Genomic DNA, 12,909 nt, shown 5'->3' on the forward strand with positions numbered 1-12,909 from the left:
GTCCTACCTCATTCAGTGACAGCAACCCAAGAGAGCAAATAATGGCCGCAGCTCCCTTATATGGGCAGGGGCTGGCCGTTTTGGATTGGTCCATAACAAATGTCACTCACCGTTACACTCATAGGGGTACACACAACATAGGGGTAATTTTTTATCAATTTTAGCTGTAGGTATTGTATTCCATCCTCACCTTTATATACTCATAGGGGGAGATTTATCAAAACCTGTGCAGAGGAAAACTTGCCCAGTTGCCCATAGCAACCAATCAGATCGCTTCTTTCATTTTTAACAAGGCCTCTGCAAACTGAAAGAAGCAATCTGATTGGTTGCTATGGGCAACTGGGCAAGTTTTCCTCTGCACAGGTTTTGATAAATCTCCCCCATAGTTTCTATATTATGTATACAATGTAGAAGTGTCAGCTGGCACTGCTTCTTTCCCGGATACACCCCTCACCTTAATCTTCCTCTGACCAGCGTAGTCGTGAAGGCACAGTCACCTGCTGGCGCTTGAGAAACTGGTGGTGCACAGGCTGTGCAAAGCTCAAGTGACCGTTATCGCAGAACAATGAAGAAGAAAAAAGCCGGCAGCTCACCAAAGAATTCAACGCAAGCTTCTTTATTGACCAGCGTGTGCAGGTTACAAAACTTGAAGTGCAGGTGCTCTACCCCAAAACCGCACGAACAACGTCCGTTTCGCACTGACTGTGCTTCCTCCGGTTCGTTGTCGTACTATCCCTCCTCCCCTTATATAGTTCCCCCCAATCAGGATTCTAACAGGGTAGGAGTGTCATACAATTGCGACCATCTCAACTACATCACATCCGTTATGACATCATGTCAGTGCGCGGTCAGCTGACGCCGTTGCCGTAGATACGGGCAGGACGCGGCCATCTGTGCCGGAAGTTGCGATGTAGAAAACTTCATCAGCTGGTCCGCTACAACTTCCTTCGTATCCACAGCAACCCGGCATCACGTGACTATCTCCGCACTGTTGGGGAAGAAACAAACGGGGAAGGTAAGTACAACTATGTGAATGAGTGATTAAAACAAAGTATTAAACAATGATTAAAAACAGTGTAAGTTACCTTACAGAAAAATGCTCATGTCTATTTTATCATTTAAACCAACTGCGCCCATAGCTCCTGTTCTTAAAATCCACCTACTTTCACGTTGTAAGAGGAGCTTATTTCTGTCTCCACCATTGATGGCATTGTCCACTATTTCCAACCCAGAAAATTTCAGGACCGACTGGTCCCCTTTGTGTACTTCTCTTACATGCTGGATAAGTCTGGGACAGCCCACTCCGGTGGAGATAGATCTAAGATGCTCTCTAATACGGGTATTCAGGTTCCGTATTGTTTTCCCGATGTAAAAAAGTCCGCAATCGCAGACAATTGCATATACTACAAACCTAGTTTTACAAGTGATAAAATTGCGTATTGACCATGATACTCCCCCGAGATTGATGCTCTTATTCTCTGCATTAAAAAGGACATAGTTGGCATTGCCTGCATTTAAAATTACCCTGAGGTCTCGATTTTTTCAGCCAGTTATCGGATTTCTCTCTAAACTGATTCGGGCCCAGCACGTTACCTATGGTCTTTGTTTTTCTGTACGAAAAAAGGGGGCAGTTGACAGCAGCATCCCCCAAGTCACAGTCCTCCTCAATGAGATGCCAGTGCCGCCCAACAGCCGTTTGCACGGCCTGGTCCATAGGACTGTGCTTAAAGGAGAATACAAATCTGTCAGACGTCCCCTTCCTTTTCTTTGTCCTGGAATATCTGGCTGCTGCATATCCTATCTTACGGGCTTTGTTCAGGGCCACTGGATTGGTTGTTGCGCCCTCTTTTATCGGAGATACCGACGTACCTTGGGGACACTGGGGAATTTCTGACAGCACTGGATGATGTCCACTGTCTGCCAGGAGCCAGCTTGGCATCAGTGGATGTAAAAAGTCTCTATACCCGGATCCCCCAAGATGTGGGGGTCCGGGTAATTAGAGAATTCCTGGTAGAAATTAAGCTGGAGGCAGACATGGTGGACTTTATCTGTGATTCCCTCAGATTCGTATTAGAGCATAATGCTTTTAGGTTCGGAGAGCAATGGTACAGGCAGGTCAGTGGAACAGCGATGGGGACACCCGTCGCATGTTCCCTGGCCAACCTGTACCTTGCTATCTTCGAAAAGCGTTTCATTTTTTCGGAAAGGAACCCATTCACTCGATACATATCGTCCATATTCAGATATATGGACGACGTGTTTATCGTATGGATGGGGGGTGAAGAAGAGTTCATTCAATTTGTCAATTATCTCAATAATAACGATGACATGAACATGAGATTCACTTACGTCTTTGGAGGTAAATCATTAGACTTTCTTGACGTGAGGGTAGAAATTTCTGAGGATGGTTTTGTCACGAGTGGGTTTCGTAAACCCACGGCAGTAAATGCGTTACTTCATTTTGAAAGCTTCCATCCCCCTCACGTCAAGAAGTCTATTCCATTCAGCCAGTTCCTCCGGCTTAGGAGACTCAACAACAGATGAAGCCTTTGAGAAGCAGTCAGAGGAACTGGCAAGGAGATTTATTAATAGGGGGTACCCAGGAGACATTGTCCAACTGGCCCTGAACAAAGCCCGTAAGATAGGATATGCAGCAGCCAGATATTCCAGGACAAAGAAAAGGAAGGGGACGTCTGACAGATTTGTATTCTCCTTTAAGCACAGTCCTATGGACCAGGCCGTGCAAACGGCTGTTGGGCGGCACTGGCATCTCATTGAGGAGGACTGTGACTTGGGGGATGCTGCTGTCAACCGCCCCCTTTTTTCGTACAGAAAAACAAAGACCATAGGTAACGTGCTGGGCCCGAATCAGTTTAGAGAGAAATCCGATAACTGGCTGAAAAAATCGAGACCTCAGGGTAATTTTAAATGCAGGCAATGCCAACTATGTCCTTTTAATGCAGAGAATAAGAGCATCAATCTCGGGGGAGTATCATGGTCAATACGCAATTTTATCACTTGTAAAACTAGGTTTGTAGTATATGCAATTGTCTGCGATTGCGGACTTTTTTACATCGGGAAAACAATACGGAACCTGAATACCCGTATTAGAGAGCATCTTAGATCTATCTCCACCGGAGTGGGCTGTCCCAGATTTATCCAGCATGTAAGAGAAGTACACAAAGGGGACCAGTCGGTCCTGAAATTTTCTGGGTTGGAAATAGTGGACAATGCCATCAATGGTGGAGACAGAAATAAGCTCCTCTTACAACGTGAAAGTAGGTGGATTTTAAGAACAGGAGCTATGGGCGCAGTTGGTTTAAATGATAAAATAGACATGAGCATTTTTCTGTAAGGTAACTTACACTGTTTTTAATCATTGTTTAATACTTTGTTTTAATCACTCATTCACATAGTTGTACTTACCTTCCCCGTTTGTTTCTTCCCCAACAGTGCGGAGATAGTCACGTGATGCCGGGTTGCTGTGGATACGAAGGAAGTTGTAGCGGACCAGCTGATGAAGTTTTCTACATCGCAACTTCCGGCACAGATGGCCGCGTCCTGCCCGTATCTACGGCAACGGCGTCAGCTGACCGCGCACTGACATGATGTCATAACGGATGTGATGTAGTTGAGATGGTCGCAATTGTATGACACTCCTACCCTGTTAGAATCCTGATTGGGGGGAACTATATAAGGGGAGGAGGGATAGTACGACAACGAACCGGAGGAAGCACAGTCAGTGCGAAACGGACGTTGTTCGTGCGGTTTTGGGGTAGAGCACCTGCACTTCAAGTTTTGTAACCTGCACACGCTGGTCAATAAAGAAGCTTGCGTTTCTATATTATGATCATGGTATTTATCCCAATTTGACTTTTGCATCCCATCCTTGTTATTCCATCCCCACATTTACTTATTACTTATGCAGTTTATTTTACCTTATCCTTAATCTTTATATATGCACCCCAATTTTTTAAGAATTGTTTCATCAGCCCAGCCCTTCCCCCATGTGTCTAGCTACGGCGGGTCCCGAGGCGCACGCGCATTGAGCCTACTCCTCGGACTCAGTCCGATTCCAGTGCGCGTGCGCTCGGGCGCCGTCTCTCTCTACACGGTGCGAGCGAGCGCATGCGCTGTCTTCTCCCCGGCCATCATCATCAGTATTATCGGGAGTTGGCGCAGGCGCTGCAAGCTCGGAGATGCACGTTCTCCTAGGGCGTTTAGTTTGTTTCAGATGCGCTCCAGGTATTTCTAATCTGTATGTGAGGTATGTTTTTAATGTATATGTTATGATGGCTATCTGCCTGACGAAGGGGATCCTAAGCCCCGAAACGTGTTGCACCCTGGCCTAATAAATATCTTATACATCCATCATCATCTTCTGATTGAATTTGTGGACTGCGCTGTGGAACCGGGTATTTTTCCCTTTATTCATACATTCTACTCACCGTTACACGGCATTGTGGGTGAACACGTGACACCAGAACCACCTAAGGTCCTTCAACAAACCATAGAGTTCTGAGTAACGGGTCACATGACCTAAGATCCTGCGACGCCAAACAAGTGAGTAATGCAATATACATATTTACAATGATAATTTTTTTATAAATATTAACTTACTAAGGGGTGACTAGGGGCTAACCAGGGAAGCGGACCCCCACAGTCCTAGGGACTCTGACTTTGGGGACCCCCCCCCACCAAGGCACAGTATGAAATACGGTGCCGGGACACCACATTATTATGTGGGGGGTGTGTATTAGATACATACCTTTAATATGATAACACTGCTCTTCTGCGCTCCACACAACTCTGCTACACCAATAATCAGCAATGGCGCTTACCACTTCCCAGCCGCCACTCGAAGCAAAAAAATCTATATCCTGTAAAATACAATAAATAAATAAAATAATAAAATGAATTAAGTAATCTCACTGAAACTTTTATATTCTGGCTTCTTAAAGGGGTACTCTGCTGCTCAGCGTTTGGAACAAACTGTTCCGAACGCTGGAGCCGGCGCCAGGGGCTCGTGATGTCACGCTAACGCCCCCCACCCATAGACTTGCATTGAGGGGGCGGGCGTGACACCATGAGGGGGCGGCGCTATGAATTCATGAGCTCCAAGCGCCGGCTCCAGCGTTTGGAACAGTTTGTTCCAAACGCTGAGCATCAGAGTACCCCTTTAATAAAATATACTGTGTAAAAAGAAATGCAGTTATTTTGGTTATGGCGGTTTTGGCGAGAGTGCTCCTTTAACTACAGAAGACGCACTAACAATTTTCAGCAGAAAAATCGCTATTACTAAAAAGGAAAAGCTTTAATTAGGGTAATTCAGTTCAGGTCATCAAACTTAAATTATAATAATATATATTAATAATTATAATAGAGCAGTTTTTTTGCAACCAGGGTGCCTCCAGCTGTTGCAAAACTGCAACTCCCAGCATGCCCGGACAGCCAAAGGCTGTCCGGGCATGCTAGGAGTTGTAGTTTTGCAACAGCTGGAGGCACCATGGTTGAGAAACACTGGGCTGAAGTGTACCCAGCCTTTGCGATATCACATAACTGTTCTATACTTGGGGAATTACCATTCAAGCATCTCTTCTAAAGGAGCTACACTTAAAGGGGTACTCCAGTGGGAAAACATTTTTGTAAAATCAACTGGTGCCAGAAAGTTAAACAGATTTGTAAATGACTTCTATTTAAAAATCTTAATCCTTCCAGTACTTAGCTGCTGTATGCTTCAGAGGAAGTTGTGTAGTTCTTTTCAGCCTGACCACAGCACTCTCAGCTGACACCTCTGTCCATGTCAGGAACTGTCCAGAGCAGGAGAAAATCCCCATAGCAAACCTCTCCTGGTCTGGACAGTTCCTGACACGGACAGAGGTGGCAGCAGAAAGCACTGTGGTCAGACTGAAAAGAACTACACAACTTCCTCTGGAGTATATAGCAGCTGATAAGTACTGGAAGGATTAAGATTTTTGAATAGAAGTAATTTACAAATCTGTTTAACTTTCTGGCACCAGTTGATTTAACAAAAACATTTTTTTCCACTTGAGTACCCCCTTAAAAGAAGCACTAAGATTTTTTTCTTATATAGAGCAGCATAGGTTATTAGAGATTAATGTAGAGAATATTGTTCATGTCCTGTTTTAGTTGATTTTGCAGGCATGAGTTTGCATTGTAATTCCACAATGAAATGATTTCCTAATGATGCCTAAATTTCCCATGAATCCTCAGGCTTTGTAGAGAGAGGGTGTGGTGTTTGATCATTGCACCTGGTCATCTAATCAGGTTGCTGGTGCTAAACTTAGACTCATAAGTGGGTTGGGGGTCAGTTCACACTATGTGCAGATTTTATGTGTTTTCTTACTCAAAAGGAAGTTTTATAGAGAAATATTTCCATGAGGTGAACGTGATTTGTTCTATAATGACAACAGAGGTAGTTTGTGAAAAATGTAAGTCCTCAGGCTGTGTTCACACACTGAATTCTACCTGCATTTTTACTCTTTATGTTGAGTTTTTTTTTTTATTGGTTGTAAGAATTACACATTTTTGCCATGATTTGGGAGACTAAGACTAGTGATGGTAAGTGTGCATTTTATGGGCGTGAAAAATAGGGGCACTCTCATTAAAACATTTTTGATTATTGCACTCCTTATGGTAAATAAAAAAATCTTTCTAATGTACTTTTTATTTTGTATTTTTTTTTAATAAACAGTTTTCTATGTTTTATTTGTGTTTAAAAAAAGCTGCCACTAGGTGTCTCCCTACTTGTCTAGAGCACATTTCCCCCCCCCACGCCCCATCTCTTGCACAGACTTTGGACTCCTGCTGGCCTGGCAGAGGTCCAAAATCAGGAAATGCAGTCTGGAGAGATGAAAGGAGGGGGGGGGGGGTTGCAGCCTTAGCCAATCATATCTCATCTCACACTGAACTGCTCTGGGCTGTGTATAGCAGAGTGAGGGAGGAAGTTCTCCCCTGTATGGCTTCAGATGATGTCACACCTGCTGCGGAACGCCCCTTCCCAGTCTGTGAATCTGAAACTGAGCAGAAAATACAGAGTAATATCAAGGTAGAAAAATAATAATAATAATAAAAATAAAAGGCTACCTTTGTCATGTAATAGTATTGTTTAAAGATCATCAAAACATCTCCATTAATGTGAATTTCTTGATCCCCATATATTTCCTCTGGACAAACTTCATATCCTGTTACTGCGCTTTCCCAAGGGAATTTTGCTCCCTAAAATGGACAAAAAAATAGTACAACAACAATGATCACAATGTGATATCATCTCCTCTTGTTTGAGTGACAATCTATACAATAATATTTACTGTAACATCAATATATATAACAGCAGTCATTAGTATTCATGCGTCAGTAGTACCACTATGCTAAGACACAATAATAGTAGGTAGGTGCATAAGGTGATACAATACAGGAATATGGGTGCACTACTGTGGTAGATGTAAACAATGACATTGGCTATCCCTCAAAACTGATGTTAAAGTGAGACATTCGCCAGTGTATCCTCATATGAAGGACATACCTGAGCCCGCACACCAACGCCAAGGTTTCTCAAAATGGCGCGGGACCTAACGCTAAACCTACCTGTGCTTGATAAGCAAAACAGGGGCCAGTGGGCAATTACGGCAGCATTCGGTCGACTCAGCCTCCTCCCAGGTACCCTCCAGCGTGACTGAGCACACATGCAATGGGAGGGGGGAGGCAAGCTGCAAGCCCCACCTGAGTTGGCTGATATAGGTGTATGGCCTCACAGGTAACTACCCTAATGCTGCCTGGAAGATATTCATTAACTATGGAGTTTACACAGCTCCAAGTATAAAATTTAAACAAACAACTTATACTTGGAGGTGTGTAAACTCCATAGTTAATGCGCCTTGAATATCTTCCAGGCAGTATTAGGGTAGCACCTGTGAGGCCATGCACCTATATTAGTCAACTCAGGTGGGGCTTGCTGCTTGCCTCCCCCTCTTCCCATTTCATGTGTGCTCAGTCACGCTGGAGGGTACCTGGGAGGAGGTTGTGAGTCGACCGAATGCTGCCACATTGCCCACTGGCCTCTGGTTTTTGCTTATCACGCACAGGTAGGTTTAGTGTTAGGTCCCGTGCCATGTGAGAAACCTTGGCGTTGGTGTGCGGGCTCAGGTATGTCCTTCATATAAGGATACACTGGCGAATGTCTCAATTTTAACATCAGTGTTGAGGGATTAGCCAATGTCATTGTTTACATCTACCACAGTAGTGCACCCATATTCCTGTATTGTATTATTCTAATTGTTACACATCCACACCGTCTATCTGGTGTAGGATTCTATTGTGGCACTTGTAGTCATCCTCCATTGTATGCATTTTTATGCTGGGGATCGCCCCTAGCAACGGACTACAAGGGCAGGATCTGCTCCCCCAGTATAAATGCACAACCGCATTTGGGGTTGAGCACCTCCAGCCATTTGAGACCGCGTTTTTTGTTGTTTGTTTAAAAAAGGTGCATAAGGTGGTAGAGTCTATTCAAACACAGAATTCTGCCTCAAATGAAAGCCCAATAGACTTCTATGGGATTCCGCACTCCCATTCACACTTCTGAATTTCCGCTTGCGGAAATTCAGAAGTGTGAATGGGAGTGCGGAATCCCATAGAAGTCTATTGGGCTTTCATTTAAAGGAGTACTCTGGGATGGGAAAATTGCCCGTCATACTGCAGGCAGTAAAAAAATAAAGATGTACATACCTTCCGTCGCTCCCCCGGTGCCTCCAGTAACCGGTTCCGCCCTCCGCCGCTATCCTCTTCCTGGTTGCCGGTGGTCGGCGAGTCATACTGCACTCAGCCAATCACCGTCCGCAGCGAAGTCCCGTCTCGGCTGGCGATAGGCTGAGTGGCAGTGTGACGTTGTCGGCTCTGGCATACAGCACTTCGCTGCGACCGGTGATTGGCTGAGTGCAGTATGACTCCCCGACCACCGGCAACCAGTAAGAGGATAGCGGCGGAGACTGGAGCCGGTTACCGGAGGACCGACGGAAGGTATGTACCTCTTTATTTTTTTTTACTGCCGGCAGTATGACGGGCAATTTTCCCATCCCGGAGTACTCCTTTAAGGCAGAATTCCACAAGTGGAATTTTGGCGTGTGAATTGACCCTTACCGTCATTAAAAAATAACTTAAGACATGTCATAAGTTATTGCTCGCATCTGCTGCAATAATGAAATATAGGCCGGGAAGAAGGCGGAAAAATAGGATCGCAAAGGGGACTGAAGCAGCGGAAGGTAGGTAAACATTTTTATTTCAGGTAGCCTGGGTATATTTATTTATTAATTTTATAAATGTATTATTTATGTATTTGTTTATTTAATTTAAATTATTAATTAAAGTAGTCCAGACCCGAAAAACGTATCCCCTATCCTGAGGATAGGGGATAAGTTTCAGATAGCAGGGGGGATCCGACCGATGGGACCCCCGCAATCTCCCGTACGGGGCCCCGGCAGCCCGGGTTAGGGGGCTTGTCGACCACCGCACAAAGCGGCGGCTGACACACCCCCTCAATACAACTCTATCGCAGAGCCGGATCGCTGCCTTCGGCAATCTCCGGCTCTGCCACAGCGCTGTATTGAGGGGGCGTGTCGACCACTGCTTTGTGCGGTGGTCGACACACGCTATCGGGCCGGAGAGCCGGGGGCCCGTACGAGAGATTGCGGGAGGTCCCAGCAGTTGGACCCCTCGCTATCTGAAACGTATCCCCCATCCTTAGGATAGGGGATACGTTTTTCAGGACTGGACTACCCCTTTAATTTAAAAAAAAAAAATGTCCATATATAAAGCCTACAAGTGATAAATGCCACTGTTAGACATTCATTGCGGCTCCTTTCACTTAATACATTGGTTTTAGAGCATTTAAGGGGGGTCCTCTGGTGGAAAACAACTTTATTTTACATCAACTGGCTCCAGGAAGTTAAACAGAATTGTAAATTACTTCTATTTTAAAAATTTTATCCTTCCAGTATTTATCAGCTTCACAGGAAGTTCTTTTCTTTTTTAATTTCTTTTCTGTCTGACCACAGTGCTCTCTGCTGACACCTCGTTCCATGTCAAGAACTGTCCGGAGCAGGATAGGTTTGCAATGTGGATTTGCTCCTGCTCTGAACGTTTCCTGACATGGACAGAGGTGTCAGCAGAGAGCACTGTGGTCAGACAGAAAGGAAATTCAAAAAGAAAAGAACTTCCTGTGGAGCATACAGCAGCTGATAAGTACTGGAAGGGTTAAGATTTCTAAATAGAAGTAATTTACAAATCTGTTTACCTTTCTAAAGCCAGTTGATAAAAATGTTTTTATATATATATATCTAGTTTTCTACTGGATTATCTCTTTGAAATCCATCTGTCTGGTTGTAACTATCCATTGTTCACTTACTTTATATCCTTGTTGCTTTGCGTTCTGCAATGCTCCCTCTAGTGTTCGGATCCGATATCTAAGAATATGACGAGCCATCTCAGGGTAAAACAGCAGAATATTCGGATATATCCAAATGTCCTAGGTAAACGCAGATAAAAATGGTTACAATACATTAGAAACAATTATTCCCTAACATGCAAACAGCATGAATATGTCTTTTAGAAAGCTGCAGTGTTATTAAAGGGGTATTCCAAGATTAAAAGTTATCACCTAAGAATGTATTGGCAGTCAAACATTTGCGCTGCGGCTCCATTCACTCATTATGGTAGTGCCGAAAATAGCCAAGTGCTGTACTGTGCTATCGCCACCAGTGCCATTAAAAGTACAACAATGGCTATAGATGAACAATATTAGGAAATACTAAATAATACTAAGCGATAGAATGAAAAAGCGAACCACATAAACCAATGGTGTCCAAACTGTGACACTCCAGATGTTGCAAAACTACAACTCCCAGCATGCCCGGACAGCCGTTTTGCAACATCTGGAGGGACACAATTTGGACACCACTGACAAACTATACCGTATGGGTGTGACACATGACGTACTGATAACATGGAGGTGATCTCTACCAGTCAAACGTACCTGGTCCCAAAACACATGTCCCCAGTAATCTTCATTGTGCTGCCCGTTCGACAGACCCCCAGGACTGATGCCATTGAAGTCTTCGTTACACCCCAGGGGTGGAAGGGAGCTCAGTAAATAATAGAGGCATCCAATGACAGCCTGCCCAAGAACAGAGGACCCTTCCACGTCTATCCGGCTTCCTTCCCATAGCTGGGCCCAGGCTTCTGTATGTGAAGAGACCAGCTCTCCGCCCTCAGATAGAGATCGGCCTTCATCGTATCTCTCCTTCACATCTTCAGTTTCCGAAACAGCTGCAAGGAACACCCATGTTTTTTCTTGCTCGGTGGAAAGGGACAGACACTGGGGTACTGGGGTGTAGATCATATGAACAGTTTTCAGAGGACAGGAAGGAACCTCCGGGGTTAGCGTGCTTCCATATATGTACCTACAAAAGTGCAACGATAGATGATAGAAATTATTTAAAGTGTGCCTGTCGTCATCAAAAACTTTTTATATAATGTAGATAATACCATTATATGTATATTTGTAATATACATTGGTTAAAAATTGTGTATATTTTTGGGTGAAAAAATGCTGTCCCTGCAGCTATTGCCTGTGTGTCTCTATGAGGAGTCCAAAAACAGGAAGTGAGGGTAGGAGCAGCAGGGATCTGTGCAGACTCCTGGCTTGTCAATCATCCTGGTGTATGAGCCAGGAGTATGTTATAGAGCCTCACTGCACACTGTCCTGCTTGTCCTCACTGCACAGTGTCCTGCTTGTCCTCACTGCACACTCTCCTGCTTGTCCTCACTGCACACTCTCCTGCTTGTCCTCACTGCACACTCTCCTGCTTGTCCTCACTGCACACTCTCCTGCTTGTCCTCACTGCACACTCTCCTGCTTGTCCTCACTGCACACTCTCCTGCTTGTCCTCACTGCACACTCTCCTGCTTGTCCTCACTGCACACTCTCCTGCTTGTCCTCACTGCACACTCTCCTGCTTGTCTTCACTGCACACTGTCCTGCTTGTCCTCACTGCACACTGTCCTGCTTGTCCTCACTGCACACGGTCCTGCTTGTCCTCACTGCACACGGTCCTGCTTGTCCTCACTGCACACGGTCCTGCTTGTCCTCACTGCACACGGTCCTGCTTGTCCTCACTGCACACGGTCCTGCTTGTCCTCACTGCACACTGTCCTGCTTGTCCACCCTCAATTCCTGTATTTGGGCTCCTCATAGAGACACACAAGCAATAGCTGCAGGGACAAAAATATACCCTTTTTTTTTAACCAATGTATATTTCAAATATACATTTATTGGTATTATTTACATTTTATAAAAAGTTTTTGTTGATGACAGGTACACTTTAACATTACTAAAAGCAGATAAACTTTAAAGGGGTATTCCACTGGAAAACTTTTTTTTTTTGTTTTTTTTTAAATCAACTGGAGACAGAAAGTTAAAAGAGTATTCCAGCGCAAAATAACTTATCCCCTATCCAAAGGATAGGGGATAAGTTATAGATCGCGGGGGTCCGAGCGCTGGGGCCCCCTGGATCTCCTGGACTGGGCTGCGGCAGTCTGCAGGAAGTGAAGTTTCATCCCCAGCAGAAAGCCGCGGCAGACACACCCCTCCTTCGGATAGGGGATAAGTTATATTGCACTGCACATGTCCTTTAAGCAGATTTGTAAATTACTTTTAAAAATCTTAACCCTCCCAGTACTTGCCAGCTGCTGTATACTACAAAGGAAGTTCTTTTCTTTTTGAATTTCTTTCCAGTCTGACCAGTGCTCTCTGCTGACACCTCTGTCCATGTCAGAAACTGTCCAGAGCAGGAGCATATCCCCATAGCAAACCTCTCCTGCTCTGGACAGAGG

The 12,909-nt window shown here is 44.8% G+C and overlaps 1 protein-coding gene across 4 annotated transcripts in view; it reads right to left on the reverse strand.

The window, feature by feature from the left end:
- Nucleotides 1-12,909, reverse strand: part of PGGHG (protein-glucosylgalactosylhydroxylysine glucosidase) — a 49,059-nt gene that overhangs the window by 24,632 nt on the left and 11,518 nt on the right. For all 4 annotated transcript variants that reach the window (XM_056527507.1, XM_056527505.1, XM_056527506.1 and 1 more), the window contains exons 4-7: nt 11,051-11,477; nt 10,424-10,543; nt 7,108-7,239; nt 4,769-4,880 (exon numbers count right to left, since the gene is read on the reverse strand). In XM_056527507.1, coding sequence (XP_056383482.1) covers nt 4,769-4,880; nt 7,108-7,239; nt 10,424-10,543; nt 11,051-11,477 — 791 coding nt within the window. The remainder of the gene's footprint in view (nt 1-4,768; nt 4,881-7,107; nt 7,240-10,423; nt 10,544-11,050; nt 11,478-12,909) is intronic.

Source organism: Hyla sarda, chromosome 6, assembly GCF_029499605.1.
Source record: "Hyla sarda isolate aHylSar1 chromosome 6, aHylSar1.hap1, whole genome shotgun sequence".
Classification (NCBI taxonomy): Eukaryota; Metazoa; Chordata; class Amphibia; order Anura; family Hylidae; genus Hyla; species Hyla sarda.